Source organism: Panthera pardus, unplaced genomic scaffold (genome assembly GCF_024362965.1).
Source record: "Panthera pardus isolate Hobbes unplaced genomic scaffold, ASM2436296v1 HiC_scaffold_27, whole genome shotgun sequence".
NCBI classification, from domain to species: domain Eukaryota; kingdom Metazoa; phylum Chordata; class Mammalia; order Carnivora; family Felidae; genus Panthera; species Panthera pardus.
In genome coordinates, this window is record NW_026526843.1 from 114,631,793 (window position 1) to 114,655,985 (window position 24,193).

Below are 24,193 nucleotides of genomic sequence, written 5' to 3' on the forward strand. Positions count from 1 at the left end.
TTACGCTCTACTGATGGCTGTACAACTCTGTGAATTCACTCAGAGCCGTTGAATTGTGCACTTAAGACAGGCGACTTGTGTAGGTGAACTGTATCTATCTCAAACTCTTGTTAAAAAGCCACCCCCAACCCAGCACCGTGAGATGCACACAGGGCACGGGGCGGGAGGCGGGGTATTTGGGTAGGTAACTGGGTGCACACCCCGTGTGCTGCACGCTGTTGCAGCGAGGCCTGGGCGCTCCCACAGGCCCAGCACGCTCGTCTCCCTAGAGAGCCCAAGTCTGGCACGTGGATCCTGTGAACAGTCGCTCGCCCGTTCAGGTCAGATTTGGTCACCAAGTTCAGATCGAAACAGGTCTTGTGGCCAGATGAGCCACACAAGAACCCCAAGTCCTTCGCTTTCGGGGTTTGGGAGATTCTGGAACAGTACGATGAGACGTGTCGAACTCTTGATAGTGTCCCATCGCTGGTGGCACTTAACAGGTGAGAATTCCGTGAACAGGCAGGCTCTCGTCTAAGCAGGGGGAAACTGAACTCGGTGTAGAGAATCATCTTCCCAGACCCTGTGACGGCCTTTCCCCGCACGCAGTTTTCCCTTTTTGTGTACTGGCTAAAATAATTGGAACAAATACGCCTCTGTGGCACCCACACCGGGCACCGTGCGTGGCCGGAGCCAGCCGCGCAGACCTTACGCGGCAAGGTACGAAGAAGGCAGCTGGGGCCCCGGAGTGAGGGGACCGAGCCCAGCCACGTTAGCGCCTTCCCAGTTGCTTGGAGATTTCGTTGGCTCTTAAATCATCGCAGTTGCCGTTCTGTACTTAGATCCCAAACCAGATGGTGTGAGGGAAAAAATAGAGAATTCCATATGGCTCTGGTGGGTTTTTTTTTTTTTTTTCCAGAGTTCTCGTTTCTTTCCAGTGGGGGGGGTGGGGAGGTTTGAGAGAGGCTGAGCAGATCTTTGCCAAAGGAAGACGCCTCTCCCACCTACGCAGCTCTTAGAGCCGTGACCCCTCCCCCTCCTAACCCCAACTCGCTTATTCCCCTTTAGAAAAGTCCAAGTGGTTCCCCTTTGCTTTGCAAACCTTGATCCTTTGATGTTCCTCGTTTCTGGCGTAACTTCCCAGTAGAATTACATTTTGGGGACTTGGATGACTAACCTTTGCCATCGGTTTCTTTTTTCTTCTTTTTCATCTCGTAACTGCTTTGGCCAGGTGATATCCACATGTTCTCCAGGCCGGCGGGAAATCCGAGGGTGGTGGCCGCATGGACCATCCCCGGTGATGCTGCCCGGGGGCCTGGGCTGGTGGCAGTAGAAGGAATACTCAGTGACGCGCCTGCCTTCGATGGAATGTCGTGCTTGACGTGTAGGGAATACTCGAGGCTGCCGTTGCCAGGTGTGCGATGGCAGGCTTCAGAGTGGGGTCTGAGAGGAGGGAAATCGTCTGCTAGAAAAGGGTGATCTGTGGACCCGCAGAATTGGCATCACCTGGAAGCTTATGACAAATGCAGTCACAGGCCCCAGTCTAAACCTGCCGGCTCACGATTTGCATTTCAACAAGACTTCCAGATGGTTCCATCGCACATTAAGGTTGAGAAGCACTAATTTCTTTTTTTTTTAATTGACTTCCTTTTAGATGTTTGTTTATTTTAAGAGAGAGAGAGCAAGCAAGCAGGGCAGGGGCAGAGAGGGGGGAGAGAAAATCCCGAGCAGGCTGCGTGCTGTCGGCGCAGAACCTGACGCGGGGGGCTCGATCCCCTGAACTACGGTTTCAGCCTACAGCGAGAGTTGGATGCTCGACCGAGCGAGTCACCCGGGCGCCCCAAGAGAAGCAATAATTTAGAGGAAGGCTCAGAGTAAGAAGGGAGAACTGGGAAGGAATCGAAGGGATTTTATCCTCAAGAGATCTAGAAATCTCTCTCTCTGGAAAAGGCTGAGAATGGCTTCAGGGAGTCCTTCCCTCTGTGTTTATGGAGATGTGGTCATTAAGGCACCGAGTCCTGGCTCCTTGCAGGGACAGTGGCCTTTGATCTCTCACTCCTTTGTTGAAACTCTTGCTGAAGGAGAGTGGGGGAGGGGCAGGGAAAGCTGGAAAGGTTTGTTTCCTTGTGGCCAAGAGAGGGCGAGGAGAAGGTTACCGGGAGCTTGGGAGAAATTCTCAAATGTCCCTCCTCACCTTCTTGAATACAGTCCGGCGACTTGCAGGAGGCTGGTCCTTCACCGCTATCAGCAGGTGGACCAGGGATGACTCCTCAGCCTTCCGTCTGATAGCCGAGCAGCAGGACCGCCCCCTCTGCCCATCACCGCTTCCCTCTCTGCCTGGCTCCCCGCTCCAAACTGTTCTGATACTTGGTTTCAGACGGCCGGCCGTAGATCGTTCTGGAAGTGGAGAGAGAGAGCCCTCTCACGTAGGAACTACTCACTCTGGAGGGTATGGGGAGAGCGTGGGTGGGGGGGAATGTGGGTGTTGCTCTGAGAGTCGAGCAGGAAGCCCCCGTGCCGGGAAGTGCCATCGGGTGTGGGTCGCTGTGGGGTGTCGCTCTTTCCTAACCTGGGGCTGTCAGGCCGCCAAATGTGGGGTCTTCACTGAATACCCTTGAACCGTATTTCAAGGGGGGAAAAGAACCTTAATCTTTTTTGCGGACACCGTCGAGGCTCTGCAGTTGGGTGTCCCCTGTAACCCGCGGTGTGGTCGTGCTGCTTGCTGGACTCCGATGGCCGGGCCTCCCTGTTCGCGAGAGTCTGGTTGGCGAAGCCCTCTTCCTTCACACGGCCCCGTCCGAGGGCTTCCGGTAAGTCACGGTGTTTCCGCTGAAGCAGAGGCTAACCGTGGACGCAGCGTAAGTGTATTACAGCTTAGGTTCATGCTATAATTTTCTTTTCATGTTTAGTTTTGAGAGACAGAGCATGAGCAGGGGAGAGGCAGAGAGAGAGGGAGACACAGAATCCGAAGCAGGCTCCAGGCTCTGAGCTGTCGGCACAGAGCCCGATGCGGGGCTCGAACCCACGGACCGTGAGATCACGACCTGAGCTGGAGTCGGACGCCCAACCGACTGAGCCACCCAGGCGCCCTTCACTTATTCCATTTTCAAATCACCTGCGTGCATCTTCACCAAAAAAATGTGCCATACACGGCAGTTAACGATTTTATGGCGTATTTACCAAAGACTATGATTATGTCAGCCAAATATATATAATTTCTTGTTCGTGACTGTTCTTTTTTTTTTATCAGCTATGTTCTTAGCCTGTGATTAGCGCCTGATTATGTAACCGTGCTCAGAGGCGGCAAACGAACGGAGCCGAGACGCAAAGCAGATCGATCACTATTGAATGTTGGTCTGGGGCTTTCTGTCCGACACCTCTGGTTTTAGGGACACCGACGTGGATTACTCAAAGCAGTGATTCTCAGTCTTTTCGACACAGTGACATCTGGTCTCGGCTTCCTTTATGACACCCCTCGTGTGCTGTGTTTTCTGTTGAGAGTTAACGAAACTGGATTGTGTCTTGAAGACCCCTTGCCACCCTTAGAGCGAACGGGAGATACTGCGAAGTGGTTGGGACGGAGCTGAAGTTTGCTGCTGGAGACTCGAGGCTGCCCCCCCCCCCCCGCCCCCTAGGCTGTGTCCTTTCGGGCATCCCTTCTGCTCGCTCACAAATAAGCCACCCACACCCACGCGTTGCCACGTCTGTCAGAAGCTTATATAAAATGGCTTTTGTGCTAAACAGAAAGCTCTGGGTGTCAGAGAGTCATTTAGGTGGGATGAGGCTTTCTCTGACGATCATCATGCCTGCATTTTATCTGGAATCTTCTGTGGACAGTGCTCTCCCCCCCCCCCCACCCCCCAGGAATAACTCTCGTGGTAAAACGTCAGAACCAGCCACACCCGTTCACGTTCAGATTGTCCGTGGCTGCTTTTCTGCCACAACAACAGAATTGAGTGGTTGTAACCCCATGCCCCTGCACGGCCAGAAATATTTGCTGTCTGGCCCTTTATGGGGGGGGGGGGGGGGGGGGGGGAGAAATCCTGCCAACCCCTGACTTAAAGTACTTGCATTCTTAGCCCACGTTGCAAAGTTAATCTACTTAGGGGAGGCAGCACCCAAGTGATTTGCTAATCACTCCCTTTCCTGAGATCTTCAAACTCCCTCTCCTTCTTCTCTCCAGCCCCCAAAATTCTTGCTCCTCGAGGGGATCCGCCGTTCACAGGCTTTAGGCTAAAGCCCAGCCCTGTTTCAGAGAGTACCATGGCTCTTTCTGGAAGCTCAGCCTCTCTGGTCTCTTTCAAGTCCTTCTCTGAGCTGTTTCCTTCTGCACCATCCCGAGATGCGTCCGCCTCGGGGTGCGTCCCGGGAAGTTGGTATGTTTTAATCAGTGCCCTCTGCGGTTGGAGCGACACTGCTGTACTCACAGAGGGTCATAACCCTGGTGAGGAGAATAGCTCCTCGTTATACCACCTTTGGCAGAGGATCATTTCAGTTCAGAAAACACCTTTCTGAAGAAAATGGCAACTTGAAACCCAGAGGCAACTCGTATACGTGCTTACCATCAAGATGCCCCACACCAGATCGCCACATCCTCAGCAGACGGTGCTACTGAATCTGACGTGAACGCCTCTTGACGTTTTTATGTCGTCATGGCATCTTTCCGTATTTACTAACGTGTGAAAGGATTCTGCTGTAGAGCTGTGGTTCTCGTCTGTTGCATGGCAAATTAGCCTTGAACTTAGCCGGTAGAAGCAACATATATTCTCTCAGTTTCTGTAGCTCGGGAGTCTGGGCTTGGCTCAGCGGCCTCTGGGTCTCTAACGAGGCCGCCACGCAAGGGTTGGCCGAGGCCGCAGTCTCATCTGAAGGCCCGACCGTGGAAGAATCCACTTCCCAGCTTGCTGCTGTGCTCGTTGGCAGGACTCGGTCCCTCGCAGACAGTTGGCCCAAGACCTCTCTTGGTCCTTCGCCACGCGGGCTTTCCCGTGGCTCCTTCGTGACACGGCAGGCGGCTTCATTAGAGCAAGTGAGTGGAGGAGGGCGAAGGTGCTAGCAAGACAGAAGTTCTGGTCTTTGGAAACCTCATCAGGGAAGCAAGTCCCTAGGTCCCTCCCGCCCGCCCGCGGGGAGAGGGAATTACACAGGCATGTGAAGATCAGGGATCTTTGGGCGTGTCTTAGGAGGCCGCCTGCCACACGCCGTAAAAAGCACATCCCTCATCCCCTCTAGCTAGAGCAAGGTCTTCTCTCCTGATGGCAATTGCCCTTTCACTTCCCTGTCACCGAGTGGTGGTTGTGGCTCCTGCCTTTTGCTGTTAGTCCTTAGCTCCCCAAGAGGATTCACAGCCTTTCGAATTTTCTGGCATCTTTTGTAAAAAAAAAAAAATCAGACTTGAGAAGCAGGTCTTTTTACTGTTTCAAAGGTATAATTGACATGCGTAATAAAGTGCATACATTTAAAGTGGCCTACTTGATAAGTGTGACGTACGAATGTGCCAGTGAAACCAGCAGCACAAGGCAGATGGTGACACATCCATGGATCTGCAGGGGCCCCAGGGTCCCTTCGTTAGCCCTCCACATAACCGCTGATTTGCTTTCCGTCTCTCCGGATTAGTTTGCATTCTCGGGAATGGCCCTTATGACGATTTGTTCACATAAATTCTTTCACTGTTTCTCGCCAAGCCACTCCTATAAAATGTGGTGTGATGTTGACTGTGTTAAGTAATAATTCAACTGAGTAAATTTTAAAGATCTAATTGGTTTTGTTAAATGATTCACGAATCCATTGGTGCATCCCGTCTAGCAAGTAGAGGGGCTCTGAATTTTTGTTCAAACTGGAAGGTTTCCACAGACAGAGGGTGGAGGGCAGGAAAGTTTTAGCCGAAGAGAAGCATTGTTCCAGTCAAGGCCCCTCTCCCTTAGCAGGGAAAAGCAAGGGGTCTTACCATGCGGAGGACCTCATCTTTCTTCAGGGGATGGAGAAGGCCCCTGTGGCAGACTCTCTGGTGCGGGGCTGACTGAAAAAGTTCCAGACTGAGCGGTTAAGACTGCATTCCTGGGAGAGGTTGAAACAGCACTTAGGCTAGGTATTAAGCCCCTGGTTTGAGGACTTGGCCTAAGTGACGCCATTTTGGGCCTGGTGTTTCCTTATTAAAAGCTGCTTAATGGTTCTATTCCCTGTCCGGTTTTCATCCTTCCTGCCTCTGTTGAACATGCGCTGTGCCCTCTGATTAAAGGCCAATCCTGCCCCCACCCACCGGGGGAGGGGCTGCTCTGCACCCCCTCCAGTCCTGCCTACACAGCCGGCCGGATGAATTTCTTACAAGCATCTCTTGGGCCGCGTCACTGGCCTGCTCCCAAACCTGCCTTCTGTCCCCGCTGCCTGCAAAGTGAGGCACACGAGGCCTGGGGGGCTGGCTGGGAGGCCTCCCGCAGAAGGGCCCCACCTCCCTTCCCGCCTTCTTCCCCGATGCTGCCGTGGTGTCCTCACATCCTGAGCTCTCCCACGCGCCCCTCGTCCCCTTGGGCCTGCTCTCCTCCCGACATGCTTGTCCACCTGTCCTAACCACAGGATCTGCTTGTTCTTCAAGGCCTGTCTACACTTCTGCCGCCCCCCCCACCCCCCACCCCATCGCCCTTTCCTTATCTGTCCCTACCTCACTCCCGGTGTCCCTTCTTAAATGATTTCTCGTGTGTTTATGTCCCCCAGGCCACCCTTCCGCGGCCGCGCAGGGCCGGCCTAGTGCCTCTCACACAGCAGCGATCCGCCGGGAATGCGCCCCGACGGTCCGGGAGGTCGCCCGCTGCTATAGCTCACTGTTGTGGGGAGTTCTCCAGTTTCTTGAACGCCCTGCCGATCTCCCTGCTTTTCACATCTGTGTCATCTGAACTTAGAGCTCGCTTCCCCCACTCTGTGTCCACTTCCCCAGTGATGCACCCCCACACCTAGAAACTAGGCACAGAGCACACGTGCGATCTTTAGGAAAACCAGAGCCGGTTCCCGCGAGGGGCCAAGGAAGAGACCGGCAAGTGTCTGCTTCTTGACTTTGTTGATTCTTTTGCATCATTCAAAATAGTTTCAACATTCTTAGCATCGTACAGTCGGACTTTTATGTCGGTGACTCTAAGAAGGTCGAGAGAGAACCGGGGCGGCGGTGGGGGGGGCAAATGGTCATTCGAGTGATTTGCCGTTTAGTGCTTTATCAGGAAGCCCCCGCTCCCGCACCCATTGACTTACACTGTTAAAAATAACAGACCCCAAAAAAGCTTTGGTGATGTGGGTTATGTCTCTAAATAGTTTCTGTATTAGAAATTATACCCCATTTATTATTAAATGGACATACGTATTTAAAATAACAATAACAAACCCAGGACGTGTTAACGTAAATAGTGTTTAGGAAAGAGAAGTACTTTTCAAAACAAAGTAAAATTTCAGGGAGAAGGGTCCTATTGTGTTAGATTTTTGCACATCTCCTTACTCTCTGCTCTCCGTCAGCCAGCTGCGTTTTCCTGTCCGCGTCGGCACTCATCCAGAGGCATCTTGGATAACTAGCTTTGGTTGAAAAACTTGGTCTCTTGCAGATATAGTTGGAGAATGGAGGAATTGTGTTAATGGCCTTTCCATAATACACCAAAATCCAACCAGGGGGGCGGATTCCTAAAGCTCGTTTGTAATGCGGACTCTGCCGCCATACCTGTGGCCTTTTTGTGTTCTGTTCCTTTAAAATCTGTGGCGCTCTCTTGCGCTTCGATTGGCTCCGTATTCAGGTGGTCGCATAACGTTGCACGTCGGTCCTGTGGAAAGCATTGGTTCTCTGAGTTGTGCGGGTCTTCCAACTACTGGCACGTCCCGTTGTGCCAGATCAAAGAAGTCTCATTTGTGAATACGGCCACCAAGTCCATCCAGAAGTCTTTGAAGCACTGGGAAGCTGGCACTTTGACTACGGCAGGTGCACGTTGCCCACATTGGTTGGCAACAAACGGATTCCGTCAGCTGTTTCCTTTGACAGGACAGGCTAGTGCACTCGGATGTTTTTTTGAGACAATTTCTGCCAGACACCCAAGTCTTAGTAACTATGGTTTGTCAGTCACTAATTCAAGACAAAGGGATGCTCAAAAAAAAAAAAAAAAAAAGGGTGCTAGTTCAGCTCGCAACTCCATTCCACGAGAACTTTTCCTCAAGACAGCAGTCACACGTTGTGCTTTCTGCCCCTGCCCCCCAAAGTTGCATCGCACAGACCATTCAAAAGGTGTAAAAACACACCTTAGTGCTATTGATGAAAAGAGTTTTAATCTGGCAGACCCCCTGAAAGAGTCCCCGGGTCTCCCAGGGCCTTGGTCCCCGCCTACCCCCCCACCCCGGTTCCGGTTCCCCCTTACGCAGAATAGAATGACCTGGGGAGTGGGTGACAAATGCAGAAGGAAAGAAGGAACCGCCTCTCTCCCCAGACCTACAGGAATCTGCATTTTTAACGAGATCCCCAGGGAATTTCTAGGCACATTCAAGTTTGAGAGGCCCCACTGTTTAACAGGGCTCTGCAAACTTTTCCCGTAAGGGACCAGATGGTAAATATCTGTGGCAACAACTCAGCTCTGCCTTTGCAGCTTGAAAATAGCCACACACAGTCCGTCAACTGATGCATGTGGCTGTGTTCCCATCAAACTTTATTTATGCACACAGAAATTTGAATTTCATATACTTGCGTCGTGAAAAAAAAAATAATATGAGACAATGTGATTCTTTGACATCTAAAAAGTCATTTAGAAATGTGAAAAAAAAAAAAAAACATTATTAGTTCCCAGGCCACAGGAAGAGCAGTGTGGCCCATGGGCCATGGTTTGCTGCCTCTTTCTCTGTGACATTTATTCCTTAGCTTGGATGCTCATTGAAATCAGTTGAGGAGCTTTTTTGTGCATGTCCTTAAAAAAGAGAAAACCTCAGGGCACCTGTGTGGCTCAGTCGGTTGAGGGTCCGACTTGGGCTCAGGTCACGATCTCACGGTTCGTGAGTTCGAGCCCTACGTCGGGCTCTGTGCTGACAGCTGGGAGCCTGGAGCCTGCTTCGGATTCTGTGTGTCCCTCTCTCTGCACCTCTCCTGCTTGCATTCTTTCTCTCTCCAAAAAACAAAACAAACAAAAAAAAACCAAAAAATATAAAAAGACAAAAACCTAGTTCCTGAGTCCCACCTTCAGAAATAATGATTTCATGGGTCGTTGGTGAAGTCTGGGCATCAGGGCTTTAAAATGCTCTTCAGACCATTCTAACTTGCAGCAAAATTTGAGAACTTCTGCTCTGTGTTTTTAAAACAAAGTTTAAGGCTTTAAAAAAATTTTTTTTTAATGATTTATTTTTGAGAGAGACAGAGCATGAGCAGGGGAGGGGCAGAAAGAGGGAGAGAAAGAACCCAAAGCAAGCTCTGAGTTGTCAGCACAGAGCCTGACGTGGGGCTCGAACCCGTGAACCGCGAGATCATGACCTGAGCCCAAGTCAGACCCCCAACCACTGGCTAAGCCACCCAGGGGCCCCCTAGACTTTTTTGTTTTTAATGGTAGAATCTGTCACAGAGCGCGACGGCTCTTGTAACCTTTGAGCCGGATGGTCTCCCCCTTGGCGCTATTGACGTCTTATGCCCCGTCATCCTGTGTCGCGTGTCCATGAGCACGTGTGCGGTGGGAGGGTGGCGCACTGCGACGTAGGGGTTCAGCACCGTTCCTGGCTCCTACCTACAACGTGTCAAAGGTGTACTCCGGGTTGCAATGACTGAAAACCTCTCCACCCCCTGCCATCAGGCCCCCGGAGGACAAAAGCGTCCCTACCGGAAAACCACCGATCTCAACAACGGATACTTTTTGTTCCTGCGATCTTGATTTCCCCACCTTGGCCCTGGTGACATCTGGCACTACTGAGGACAACCAAAAATAGCTCCAGGCGGTGCTGAATGTCCCCTAGGGGACACAGCCACCCCCTGTTGAGAACCGCTGCTCAGGCCATTTCAGAACGAGGGTGGCCTCTGTCTGCTGACATTCAGTGTTGTTTCTCTGAAGTAGGATTCTGTCTGCCTCCATTTTCCGGTTGCCTGTTGTTTCAAAGTTGCAAACCTTGGTTAATTCCTTCCATTTTTTGGCTCATTGGAAACCAGTAAAGTAGCAGGGAAGGCGGAGCTTAGAGGGCCTGGGGTGTGTGTGTGTGTGAGAGAGTCTGTGTTGCGCACCGCGCTCGCTCTCGCACACGCTCTCTCTCTCTCTCACTCATTCCCTGGGGAAGAATCTGAGCCCTTGTTCCTGCCGTCCCTCCTTCTGAGCCAGCATTAAATCTGCAGCCAGGATCACAGACGACTCGGGGCAAATCACTGGGCTCTTATGAACTCAGCCATGGCAACGGCCATCCGCAAGCCCGGGGACAAAACGTGTTTTATTCTGTTGTTCTGCACAAAAGGTTCTAGAGACGCTGGAGACAAAATGGCCATTGAGAGTCAGAGGCACTGATGCGTATTTTTTTTTCCCCCTACTATGTGGTTTATATTTAAACTGTCTTAGGCTAACGCACACTGGAGTCTTTGTGTGAATCAAATTCTAAAAACCTCTTTGGCCAGAGCCTGGTTAAATGAAGGCTTAAGACGTTATTAACCTAACAGAGGTTTGGCGGGGGGGGGGAGGTTGGAGAGAGGCACCGACAATCACTAGTAAAATGTGCTAGAAACCCTAGCTTTGATTTTTTTGTTTTTGGTTTTGTTCCCCCCCCCCCCCCCTTTTTACATGAGCCGATCACAGTCATCACAAAATGCTTTCCTTGCTTTTTCTGGTGCGCGTTGAACCCAACGTCACGGCCGGTTTGAAGCCTGGGAAAACTCAGTCCGTGCATTTACAGGAACGTCCAAGAGAAGCAGGCACCTCCCTCGGCGGCGCTCCGCGGTCCTCTGATTCGGAGAAGGCGCTCCCGTCGTACTCTTTGGAAGGCCCGCCGAACAACTTGGAACATTTTGTTTTGCTTCCTTGCAGACCCTGGAACTTGCGTTTGATTGGCAGGTGGCTAGAGTGTTCTGGCCGGGTCCGGTGGGCCGCCTCTTAGGGAGAAAACCCCCAACACGGACGGCGCACAAAAGCGGGACGCACCCCCCCACCCACCCCGGCATGGGGGAGATGGGACTGTTGGCACAAGTGGGCTCCTCGGACTTGCCTGCGCACAGATCACCTGGGGGCTTGCTGATCGGGGGTGGGGGTGGGGTGAGAGCCTGTGTTTCTCCCCGGCTCCCTGCTGGGGTTGACCTTGCCCATCCAAGGACTACGCTCTGCAAAGCGCAGGGTCTAAGTTGCTTTCAACCTATAAATGGCGCACTCGGGGCTTTGGTTGGCCTCAGAAAGTTCTCGTTGCCATCCAACAGAAGCCGACGGCGTCCCTCTTTAGCTCCTTACAGACCCACGAATCCGCTCGCCCACCAGAAAGCCTCCCTTGAGGTGACAAGCAGTCGCCTCAAACTCAGCATGCCTAAAACGGAACTCACGTGTGTTCGAAAAGCCTAGCCCCGTTCTGGTCACGCCTCGCTGGAGGAACAGCGAGGGTTTACGACCCCAACCTGTTCCCTGCGGATAAAAGTGCTCCGTGGCTTCCCCTGATTCGGAGCATCAAGTCCAGAGTCTTTAACGCAGCCTGGAAAGCCCCAAGGGGTCAAGCTCCGACAGACCCCTCCTTGCCTTCCTTCCACTGCCCTCTCCGGCCTCTCTGTTCTAGCTTCTGTCATCCCTGGGAAAGCGCCCTGCCCTTTTCCACCGTAGAGCTTTTGTTTGCCATCTGCCTGCTTCCCGGAGCCCCCCTCTGGCACCTATCCTTTCCCTTTACCAAATGAGTTCAAATCCACCCTTCGTATTTAGGCTCTGGAAGCCGTCGCTGCGCCCCACCCCAAGCCTCAGTACGTCGTCCCCCCCCCCCCCCCCCCCGTCTGCTCTCCTAGGACTTCTGGGTAAACCATTGGGTGAATGTCGCTCTCCCCCCCACCGCCCGTGAGCTCCGTTACAGGGTGTGTCGTGCCCATCTTAGCCCACCAGCCCCACGCTTGGGACATTGGAGACACCTGGGGAGCATTGAATATTCACTCGTGGAATGAGATGGAACGAAGGAGTGGACGGGCCGCTCCTTCCTCCCAGTGCTGCCGTCCCCCGCCCGGAGCTCTTACTCCGCTTAACCGACAGCTTCGGTTAAACAAGGCCTTCGAGAGACCCCAGTAACGGAGATAAGAGCCAGGTTACGGGGGAAGAGTTTCTTTTTGGAGCGAGCCCTGGTTCTTTGGTTCCGCTGAGCATTTATTTTACCAATTGACTCGTAAGCCACGGGTGGTTCTGCGTAAGCCTGCCGTCTCGTACCTTGAAGACCGTTGCTTCCTATCTTTTGTCCAGTTTTTTAATTGTTTCAGGCAGGAGAATAAATCAGCTCCCCGTTACGCCGTCTTGGCCAGAAGCCAGGAATCCTCTGGTGGAGGTGGGGAGACAGTAAAGAGCTCGCGTGATTCTCGAGGGGTTCTCCGGTTGGAGCGTACGTGACGATACCCCAAAAGGCTTGTTCAGCTCGGATCGCCGGGGCCACCCCCCGAGCTTCTGCTTCGGTGGCTCGGGGGTGAGTTGCAGGAGTTGGCATTTTCCAGTCTGCTGAGAGGTGATGCCGATGCCGCTGGTGCTGGGAGCACCCTCTCGGCCCCACTGCTCCCCGGGGCGGGTCGGCCGAGCCCTTCTGGAAATGGTTAGTGAATGTCGCAAGCTTTGTAAGCCGCGCGCTCCCTGTCCGGGCTCCTCAGGGGTGCCATGGTGGGGCAGCAGTAGCCGCAGTCCGTCAACGGAAGGGTACGGCCGTGTTCCAATAAAACTTTATTTACAAAAACACAGGCTGTCGTCTGCCGACCCCCGGTCGAGGAGAACGCTGAGCCTTGCCTCTGGGGGTTAGGACGGGGGGACTGGCGCCTCCCTCCAGAGGGAAGGGAGAAGTCATTCTTTCTAGCACACCGCTAGTCCCTCGAGAGAGTCGGGTTGCTGAACTTCAAGATGGCAGCAACAGCATGAAAGCGAGCACGGGGCCCTGTGAGAGCACAGGTCGCGTGCCGGTGAGGCTGGCCCGAGCACGTGTCGCCATCATGACCGCCTCTGCCACAGCCGTACCCGCCTGTGTTGCCGGTCGGAGATGCTGTTAACGTTTAGAAAACACATTTAGAAAACGTATTCAGGTCGGTCTTGGTTTCTCTGGGGTAAGTGTGTGGCATATGACCAGACTGCCCGTGTCTGAAGATGCTAGCTTCTAGACTGACAGAGAAGGTACAGTGGGGGTGATCCATTTATAGAAGGTTGGATAGCCGCCACACGTGCGAGTTTAGCGTGCAACTGACCAGCCAAGGGAGAAGACACCCTTCATCCAGCCGTGTTGTTTCCTGTAAATTCTTCCCGTGGCGGATTCCACAAGCTTCTCCTCACGTCGGCCAGCAGGGTCCCCGGGAGATTCGTCTGTGTGTGTGGAACCACGATGCCCAGCGTGGTGACTGCTTTTCCAAAACTAGACCCACCGCACGGGGGTATCTGGAGTATACCTTTGGGAGTAATTGAAGAAATAAGTTGTTCGGGCAGCCTTCCTCGTCACGCTTAGCATATCAAGATGGAGCCGTAGTGCCACCGGGCCTGTCTGCAGAAAGCTGTGCCCGACCCCTCTCGGATAGGAATTCTGTCCCCTCCTGCTGTCCTCTCCCTGCTACCCCCCCCCCCCACCCCGTGGCTCTCCAGCAGTCTCTGACTCGCCGTCGTCACTCTGTGCTATGATAATTGCGTTACTTGTGTGCCTGCGGCTTGGTGTGGTCCCCTTGAAGGCAAGGGGGACGTGCTATTTTGTATTTGTACCCGGGCCTTCCCACAGCACCGACTTCGTGAAATCCAAAGTAGAACTCAGAACCCAGCTCGCCTTACAGAGAACGGAATACGTGGCAAGTCAAAACGGGTCTTCCAAAGCCGTGCTTTGTGATGAGAGAACGTTCTGTGGCTGTTGAGCATGTGACACGTGGCTAGTACAACTGAGGAACTGGGTTTTTTTTTTTTTTTCTTTTTCTTTTTCTTTTTTTGGCTACCGTGCTGGACAGCACAGTCCCAAGGCCACACAGCTGTGTCCGGTGAGGAGTGGACACCACTTGTTAGCCAGGGAAGCTGCCGTCGATCTTGTTCATCACACCCCCCAACGGGCTGAGGACGGGGGAGGCGGTGAGCGACAGCTATGACACACGGGTCTCCTTGCTCTTTACGTAACGGGCCACGAGGCTGAGGATCATAGTTTGTCTTGCTTGGGCCGGGTCTGGAGACCGTTTGGACCTCCAGTTGCCGCCTTCTCCCCCCTCCTCCCCTCATTCCCCAGAAAGTTGTATGACCGACTAAGACGGAAGTCCGTTGCCCTTGCTCCCAAACTTCAAATGTCCAAAGCCCTCAAAGGTACCACCTTGCTAGTGAACTTGAACCGTATTGCGCGCTGGTCCCTATTGTACGTAGTCGCGCGATCCACTTCCGGGACGTGGTTCTTCATCGCAACAGCCGGCCATCCTTTGAAATGAAAGACAGCACCCTTGCTTATGAAGCCCTGACCTTTCTTATTTTCCAGCAAACTGAAGAGAAATGTGGTAACGAGGGTTCATAGTCCCTTCTTGGGGTGGGCTTAGGCAAATGCTACTTTTTTTTTTTAATGCGTATTTATCTCTTGAGAGAGAGAGCAAGTGGGGAAGGGGCGGAGAGAGGGGACAGAGGATCCCAAGTGGGCTCTGCCCTGACGGCACAGAGCCCGACGCGGGGCTTGAACCCACGAACCACGAGATCATGACCGGAGCCGAAGTCGGACGCTTGACCGACTGAGCCACCCCGGCGCCCCAGGCAAATGCTACTCTTGAATGAGATGCCCTCCCCAATGGCAAAGTCCGTCTCCAGCGTTTTGTGCTGGGTCATTTCTTATCTACTATAAAGACCATTTCGGGGGGGCGGGAATACCTAGCTGGCTTAATGTGCTCACCTTGAAGCAGTGAACCGCTCTTGATTGCTGTTAAACATCCTAATGCCGTCCGAGTTCGATCTCCCAGACAAGCCATTCACTTAAAACAGCGACGGGAGGTCAGGAGAGGTACCCCCATTACCCGGAGACCAGCACTGCTTTAACCGAAACGTAAAGGTCTCCGAACTGAAAATGTCACCTGGCGCTGCCCCTTGGGAAGAGATTTCTGGACATCTCGAGTTGGTTTTTTTGTTTTGTTGTTTTTTTAATGAAGAAAAATCTTCTCAAGATGAACCATGAATTGTGGCTCTTTCTCCTTCATTTCACTTCATGGATGCTCATTTTGTCTTTTCTGTTTTTCCCTCTGTTCCTTTTCCTTCAAGTACTTAAATGTCACCCACCAGTTCTGGAGCTTACTCTGCACCACCTGCACTGGGGAAGGAGGCAGGTGGAAGCCGGGGAGGGTGGGAGGAGGAATGAAGTCTTTGTATTCGAAAGCTGAGGGCATTCGAGAGTGACACGAACGAAACCTGAGCGGACCCACTCGCGTGGACGTGGGTGACTTTGTACTTGTAAGGCCCCCAAACCCCCATCGCCTTTCCACAATGACCACGTTGACCCTTTTCTGAACGCAGCAACAGTGTGATTTACTGTATCTGCTTCTTCTGGTCGCCCAGGAGGTCAAAGGCTGGGAGAAAGCCATTGGCTGCTACGGCAATAGAGGTACTCGAAACCCCCCGAGGTTGAGGTGGGGGGGGGGGGTGTCACTATTGATTCTTCGTGAAACTCGAGCTTCACTGCCGTCCTCTCTTTCGACCTCCTCAGCGGAGTGCGTGCCCCTCAGCGTCCCCGGAGCAGCCGCCTGCCTGCCTGCCCTGCCCGCCCCAGGTCAACGAGGAAGGTCTAGAATCGGGACTTACTCCAGAACGTTTGTCAGTTGGCCGCTCTGTGCTCACCCCGAGCAAATTAAAGCTACGTTCCCTCTCGGAGCCCCAGGGTGCTCAGCACAGAGCGGGGCACGACCCCGCTGGCCCTTGGCCCGTTGAGCTGTTAGGCACAGAGCATGCGAGGGGAGACGGGCACGGTAGCGCGTCTCTGTGGAGGTGCGGTAAGCGATGAAGACCGAGGCCTCGTGCCGTAACCGCTGCGTTTTCTCTCCTTTGGGTCCAGGCTGCTTTGAATGCTGCATCAAGTGTCTGGGAGGAGTCCCCTACGCCTCTCTGGTGGCCACCATCCTCTGCTTCTCTGGGGTCGCCTTGTTCTGTGGCTGTGGGCATGTGGCCCTCGCGGGCACCGTGGCGATTCTCGAGCAACACTTCTCCACCAACACCAGCGACCATGCCTTGCTGAGCGAGGTGTAAGTACCCCGCTTCCCCTTGGAGACGGATTTCAAATGCAACTACCCCGTGATGGTTTCAAAAAGACCAGTGAGCTCTCCTGGCAGGAAACGGATGCTTTCCTTCAAGCTTCCTTGCAGGCAGATGGAAAAAAAGCGCACGAGAGGAGGAAAAAAGGAAAGGGCCAAGTAGGCAGTGAGCGTTTGGCCCCAGGGGCGTCCGGGGACTGCAAGGGGGACACACAGGACTCCACACACACACACACACACACACACACACACAAGCCGTGCACGTGGTGGGGCTGTGGCAAGGTGGTCACGCCAGAGACCGTCTCCCTAGCTCCTAAGTAGTGATGCCGTCTGGGGTCCTTGCGGGAAAGGACCATCCCCCAGTGCGAGGGACCCTGTTGACTTGCCCCAACTCTCAGCGTGCAGGGGCAGTGTTCTTCCTCCTCCAGGAGAACGAATCCCAGAGCATCCTCTGATGCAGAAAAGGGGACGTTTCAGGGCTTTAGCCCCAAGTCTCTGGCTGCCCATTCTGGAATTTTCGGTGGAGGCCCAGCAGCCCCCTGCAGAGACTCTCCTTTTCTCCATTTCCTTCAGTGCGGTCTTGCTCTTTCCTTGACTGCCAAAGTCTCACCGCACGTTTAGGCGTCTTGTGACCAGAAGAAGCTTCTCTCCCAGCTGCAAAAGGCAGGAAGTTTTATTGAACAATAATGGAATGATGTTGGAAGAGTCCTTAGGGAATTTTCTTCTTTGTCTTTTGTTTTGTTCCGTGTTCGCAAATGACATCCACAGGAATGTGTGGGGGTGGGGGAGGTGGCAAGGACCCCCAGCCAGGACAAGGCGCTCCCTGAGTGTCAGCTGTGTGCAAGGAAGTCCAAGAAATACCTACCAAAACTGATCCCAGGAGCCGTATACCGATCTAACGAGCTAGTGATCCCAGTCGATGGCTCTTAAACTCCCAAGAAGCATCAGAAAACCCCCATGCCCACGCTTCCACGTGTGATAAGAAGATGAGTGCACAACTTCCTCCCTAAACAAGCCCCTGAGCGCTTCTCTAGGGGCTCGTGAGAGTAACGTTACGCACTAGGCCTGGTTGGGAGGCGTTTTGCTATGGCGGAAAGAACATGCGGTCCTTGGAGCAGAGTTCAGAGACTGGCTCTGCCCCTCCCTGCGTGTCCTTGGATGAGTCACTTAACTTCGCAGTCGATGCCTGTGTGTCCTTATGCGCCCGATGAGGATTCTGATCCTCACGGCACAGGACTTGGGGCATATTAAAAGATGACAGCTGGGCCTCTGCCCTTGACCAGGCAGACTTCTCCCTTGCCTGGAGAGGTTGTCCATCTGACCCTTGGGCCCTCCTTGGGAGAGAGGCCCAGGTTGCTGTGGCGCGGGCAGGGAGGCCGGCCTGGAATGCCGCATGAGCCCACGGCAGCCATCGCTGGGATGGGAGGGGTCACGGGACCCGACCGCCGTCATGGTCGCCCTCTGGTGGCGCAAACATCTTGCCCTCGCCCCGTGGTCCACTTCCCTTTTCTGGATCTCGCCTTCCTTTCCGCAGAATACAACTGGTGCAGTATGTCATCTACGGGATCGCGTCCTTCTTCTTCTTGTATGGGATCATTCTGCTGGCAGAAGGCTTCTACACCACCAGCGCCGTGAAGGAGCTGCACGGCGAGTTTAAGACAACCGCCTGCGGCCGGTGCATCAGTGGGATGGTGAGTACGAGCCTCTGGTTATGTGACACACCAGCAGGGCCACGCCCCTGTGCCTCCCTTTGTATTTGGTCAAAGCTATGAGCCGATGGCGGGTGGACCGAGCGTCGGCGACGCGGATGTTGTTCGTACATTCTAGAGTTGCAGAGATGGAACAATTTGCAACATCTCGTTCTTGCTGACGATTAACGCCTGCTGCCGCAGCACCAAGCGTTTCCCTTATGAATATACAGGCCGTCAGGGCCCTGATGGTTTTTTCAGATAGAAAGTTCTCGCTGTGAAAGGAGGGAACTGCCATGTTGTCTCCGCGCCCCCTTGCGTTTGTCTTGGAACACGGACTGTGGCCCTAAAGACCGTGTGCCGGGATAAACTGTCGCGATTCCTTGGAAGTCCCAGGCACTTCTCCTCCCAAGCACCCGGCGGGGTATTTGCTAGTCACAGGCTCTTGTCCTCAAGAAGCTCGCAGCAAACGCCAGCCCGTGGGGCCAATCTGGCCTGCCATCTGTTTTCGCGCAGCCCACGAGCTAAGAATGGCTATGTGTCCTTAACTTGGTGGGGAAAATTATCCATGGAAATGATGTCAGATTCACGTTTTGGTGAGCGTCGTATGATGGGCACCCGGCCACATCCACGCCGTCGGTGGCTGCTTTCACGCTCTCCCAGCAGAGCTCGAGAGTTGAGACCGAGCCGGTACGTGGCCCGCGGGGCCTAAACTGTCCCCCGTCCGGCCTCTTGCCGGCATTTGCCGACCTCTGGTCTGGAGGAGGACAGAGTTTAAGAGCTCGGTAAAAGACAGGCTTACAAAGGGCCGTGTCACCAAAGGAAACTCAGTGGTGGGCAGAGAGGCTGGGAAGGAAGAGGCATGTATGGAGTCAGATGTGGGGCACGTTGAGTTCGTAAATGGTGCGTTCACATCAAGCATCTCCCTGGAGTCTGGGCGCTGACGGAACTTTCTGGTCTCGCTGAAGAAAGGACGTACGGTCTGGCTTCAAATGCCAGGGGCGGGGGGGACCAGCAGTCAGAAAAACCCTCCTTCCTCCTCGGAGGACCACAGCTTATAGCGTATTTCCCCGTGAGCAGGTGTGTGCCCCGTGGCATGGTGCGGAGGCCCCGTCTTACCCTGGGTGGCCATGGCCACTGCTCATCCCAGGAGTGACCTTGGTCCTAAGGAAACTACTGAGATGCACCGTCCCTGCTGCTTCCCTGTCTGGCCCTTGCTTCCTGGCAAGTTTCAGAGTCCTTTGCCAAACAGGCCGGGGACAGAAATCCAGACAGGAGCACAAGGCAGTGGGGCACCGATGCTGCCCGCACAGTAAGGGGGGGCTCTGTGGCCAGCTCAGGTGGGAGGATTGGGAACCAGCAGGGGCAGGGCCGAGGCCCAGAAAAGAGCGGGGTGCTCCTGGGAGCCACGAGTGTGCCCCTGCCGGACCAGAAGGGTCTAGTGAAGAAGGGAGGAAACGACAGCTGCGGGGGACGGGACAGACCCGATGGGAAAGGCCCGGAGTGCCTGGCTACGAACAGAGGTGACAAAGAGGGGCGGGGAGTGGGAGACTCCCACTCAGGAAGGAGAGCATGGCGGACGGCAGGGAGGGAGAGCGAGAGGCCAGTGTGAGGCTGTGACGAGCGGCGGGGATCCCAGCTAGGCTCCGGGGACACATTCGGAGTGGGGGCAAGCCAAACGCTAGGGTTGGTGTGTGGGGCTAAGCGTGAGAGGAGGGAATGAGCGCCAGGTCTCTGGCCCGGCGGCCCGTCGAGGAGGCTGCTTGTTCTTTCGGTGTCAGACCGTTGCTGGTGTCCACGGGCAGTCACCTAGTGCGTCACCGAGGAACTTGGGCTGGGGTTTCTGGGAACACTGAGGCTGACGCTTGACAGACTTGTGGCAGGCACGGACAAGGTGACACCGAGGTTTTAGGGGAAAAGATCCCTGGGGCACAGCCCGGTCTACCGGGAAGACCCAAGCGAAGGAGGCACCACCACCAGGGAGGTAAGGAATGTCGTGGGGCTCAAGGAGGTGGCCAAGGAGAGCCCCCCCCCCCCCCCCAAGGGTGCAGGTTGTTAAAACCTCAGGTCCAACCTCCGTGTCACTCTTGCTATCCTCCTGTGCTCGGAGCCCACGGCCTATGGCAAGTGGCACCTGCGGCTGGCATCTCTTACCCGGTGAGCTCTGGAAGTTTCTGAGGCAGCCCCTCTGGTTCTGCCCCGGCCTGTGCTGCATCAGGGGCCCGGCCGGTCCCTAATTCCCGCAGCACGACTGAGACCGGGCGGTCGCTGTCACAGTCTCAGGGCAGGGCCGCCAGAGGCGATGCCAGTGTGGACACCGGTCCTGCGGGAGTCCGAGCCCTGTCTGTGCCCCTTTACTCTTTCCGAAGTCGGATGCTTAAGTGACTGAGCCACCTGGGTGCCCCTCAGGGTGGCTGTTTCATGTCAGGTTCACAGAACAAGGGCCTAAATGAGTTGTGGGGGTTTTATTTTATTTTATTTTTTTAGAGAGCACAGAGCAGGAGGCCGAGGGGCCGATGGGGAGAGGGAGAGAATCCCAAGCAGGCTCTGCACTCTCAGTGCAGAGCCCAATGGGAGCGTCCCGAGCTCTGTCAGGAGCGTAACCACAGGACCGCGGGGGTCTGACTGTACATTCAAGCAGATCGTGGAACGGCCCTGCCTTGGGGCACGTCAAGAAGTCCTCGGTGGGGAGGCCTGATGACAGCTGGAGGCAACATGGCGGGTGAGGTGAAGAAGCTCAATGTGCTCCACCCACCTGGAAGCCGGGGCCTGCAAAGCTGCCCTTGGTTCCCTAGAAGGCCTGGGGCACTGAGAAAGCGACTCTGCCTGCTTCAGGCCGCCATGACGGGAACGGGCGACTTTTGGAGTCCAGACCACAGCTGAAAGGTTAACCAAGCCGGGAACCCCCAGCCCTTTTACAAGTCTCTGTGGTGTTACTAGAAAGAAAGTATTCTTGGGAAGGGTAAGAAAAGGAAGCCTAGTCGGGAGTAGCCCATCCGTGAGCACTGAAACTGCTGAAATCGGCTTCTTTGGAGCGCTTTAGAAATGCAAATGTTCCTGAGGGTAGAAACGCCCTTGAATAAGAGTGACGTATTTCTGCAGTTTCTGGGGCTTGGGACCAGCAGGAGCTGGCCCCCCAGGCTGATCGGGGCTCAGCCTGCTCCGCTCCGTTCCTGCAGTATGCGAAGTCGAGGGAAGCTTCGGGTCTTCGGCATCGGCTTAAAAGCCAAATTAGAATTCTAAATCGTTGCCCACGAGCTCCGTGGGTGCGCATTCTGAAAATATGAATACCGGGACGTGACGTTTTTGGAACAGCCTTTCAAAGTTCTCTGAAAACTGGTAGCCAAGGCAGGTTAGGAAGGAAAGTAGAGGGAAATGAGAATTTTATCTTCTACTGTGCATGAAGTTTGTGTTCAAGGCTATTTTAAAGGTTCAGACACTTCACGCTTTTAGTGAATTCGCAGGATCTTGAACCTAGCACGCTTCCTTTTGAGAAAGGGCTTCCTGTAGCTGTAGCACTGGTGAGTGACTGCCCATCTGTTGTGTGAAACAAAGGCAATTTTTGAGAAACTGATAGCTTAGAATTCAGTGGCCTGTCCAAGCCTCCACCACTCTCCCATGGTAAGTGTGGAACCCATACTTAGGGATGCCCTCGTACCTGGTGCTCGGATTGGCTCTGGAATCTCGGACAAGGGAGATCACCTCCGGGCGTCTCACATCCTCGTTAGGGAAGCGAGGGCCCTGAACAGCCGCGGGGGTGGTGGCTTCGGGCTGTAACATTCTCCATCCTCTAGCTCTGGAGAGCGTGCCCACCCTGCCCCAGCCCTCGCTTCTCCTCTCCCCCCCCCCCCCCCCCCCCGCCCCCTCACTTTGCCTTGTCGTTCCGGGGGCCCAGGCGGTGCCGGGAATGCATCCCACAGGTCCGGTATCCGGCCCCAACTAGGTGAGCATTCCTCCCGGGGCCTGCACGCTACCCAGGTCCCTGATGGTTCTTTTTCCTTCTCCTCGGTTCAGTTCGTTTTCCTCACCTACGTGCTGGGAGTGGCCTGGCTCGGCGTGTTTGGTTTCTCTGCGGTGCCCGTGTTCATGTTCTACAACATATGGTCAACTTGCGAAGTCATCAGGTCACCCCAGACCAACGGCACGGCCGGCGTGGAGCAGATCTGCGTGGACATCCGGCAATACGGTACTTCCTTCTAACGCCCAAGACGACCCTTTCTCCTCTTGTGCATAGGCCTGGACCTTAATTGTTCTAGGGCCGTCTTTTTAATCATCGTGATCCGTTTCATTTACTCTTCTCTTCGTATAGTGTATGCTCTTAACCTGTGCTCTGTTTTCTGGAGGGAAACCTCACTTAGGCTCTTCGTTGTAGTTCAAGTTTTGGTTATGTGGCGACAGAACCCTTTCCAACTGCTTTATAAAGGAGCTGTGTGTTATGATCAGAAAACACTCCTGGATCTCAAAAGGCTACAGACTTGTTTTTCAAGTTGTTTCTCGTTTTGCACCGCTCCCCCTTTCCATCCAAAATATTGCATAGACACTGCAGTCCAATTAATTGCTGTGGCCCACTCTTCAGATCCGGTCTTCTAAAGACGACTAACCTTTATCTGTACTGGAAAACAACATAAAATCCAGACGTACTTTAAAGTCACCAGACTGAACTCTGTCAAAGCCGGTGGTTGGAAACCCCTTGAAGCCTATTTTCTAATGAATGGGATCCTCCCAGCAGGCAGCTAAGGCTGGGTCATTTTGCCAAGCCCCAGAAGGCGCCCTTGCCCCTCCTGTCAATGAAATTGAGAGGCAGCCTCCTAAGTAAGGAGTTTAATTAGTGCTTCTTAGCCGAGATGGTAGGAAATCCTGTTCTTGGCAGAAACCGCGAGACAGGGGGTGGGGAGAAAGAACTTTTCATTAAAACTGCAGTGAAGATTGCCGGGGAGAGAGGACCATTTCATTTGTGCTGCTTGTTTTTCCCATGGGGCCAGGCTTCAACATCTTTCCTTCCAACATAACCAGAAGCTGGCCCAGCACTACTCTTTTCTCACAAAGACCAAGGTTCTACCACACTGGTCTTGCTGAGGGTTTGAAAACAGAGTGTAAAGAGGATTTGTAAATAGAGGTCTGTCATTGCCTTAGTAAATACTTTCCCTAAAACTTTTTGGCCCTCGGTGATCATATTTTTCAGTCTTCTGTATATGAAAGCACTGTGGAGACTTGTCTTTTCCCCTTCCCCTGAAGTATGAAGACTGATTCTTGGCCCATGGCAAGAAGGGAAGAAATAAGCAACTTTTTAAAAAATGCTTCCTTACTTCCTGGGAGAAGAAGAGTAACGTTCCTATTTAAAAGCATGTGCTTACTACGTGACAGCGAACAGAACAGTAACCCAAGGGGCAGTGTCATGGCAGGGAAGGGTCAAGGTTATAGTGAGAGGCACACAGTAATTGGTGTAGACTCCACGGGGTATCCCTTTTTGAAATTTCCAATTGGATTTTCAATACCACTGTAAAATGCAATTGTAAAAGGCCTACAAAATTACATAACAAATAACTGCCTTGGAACTCAGTGTACCGACTCTCCATTTCGGGACTTCAGTAACAGGTCCACGGACCAGGAAATGCTTCACGAGGGTGGCTGTCCTCCAGCTGTTTAACTAGAGTTCATCCGTGGGAACTAGGGCAAACAGCTTTGGAAATCAGGTTTTACAGATACCGGCACAACTAAACAAAGCATAATTTGGAGGGAAAAACCAATTCAGGCCTACTTGACTTTGCTCTGGTCCTCCTGTCCGAGGAGGACTTGCTATTGATTCTAAAAAGCCTGGTCTGCCGAGGGCAGACAGGGCAAGTGTCGATGAAGAACAGAGTGGATGATTGATTACCTTGTAACTGGAACCCAAGTGGTGAGGACCATCGAGAGCCCGGGGCACTGCCGTGTGTGCTGATAATGACGAACGTTGTGTTGGGATTCACTTCACAGGTATCATCCCTTGGAATGCTTTCCCAGGAAAAATCTGTGGCTCTGCCCTGGAGAACATCTGCAACACCAATGAGGTAAACCCTTCTCCGGCAGGGGGCCTAGAGCAGTCACCTGGCAAAGCAGGCTCAGGAAAGGGCTCTTGGCCGTAGACAAAGCAAGAGCCAGTGCAAATGCTAGGAAGGAGAGCTTT

At 53.7% G+C, this 24,193-nt stretch overlaps 1 protein-coding gene across 8 annotated transcripts in view; it reads left to right on the forward strand.

Annotated features, from left to right (window-relative positions):
* Positions 1-24,193, forward strand: part of GPM6B (glycoprotein M6B) — a 147,352-nt gene that overhangs the window by 117,384 nt on the left and 5,775 nt on the right. For 6 of the 8 annotated variants that reach the window (XM_053891828.1, XM_019417927.2, XM_019417924.2 and 3 more), the window contains 4 exons: positions 16,147-16,333; positions 17,877-18,033; positions 22,045-22,216; positions 24,004-24,077. In XM_053891828.1, the coding sequence (XP_053747803.1) occupies positions 16,147-16,333; positions 17,877-18,033; positions 22,045-22,216; positions 24,004-24,077 (590 nt within the window). Of the gene's footprint in view, positions 1-16,146; positions 16,334-17,876; positions 18,034-22,044; positions 22,217-24,003; positions 24,078-24,193 lie in introns of those variants that run through there. The other 2 variants (XR_008418326.1, XM_053891827.1) reach the window with 1 other exon arrangement.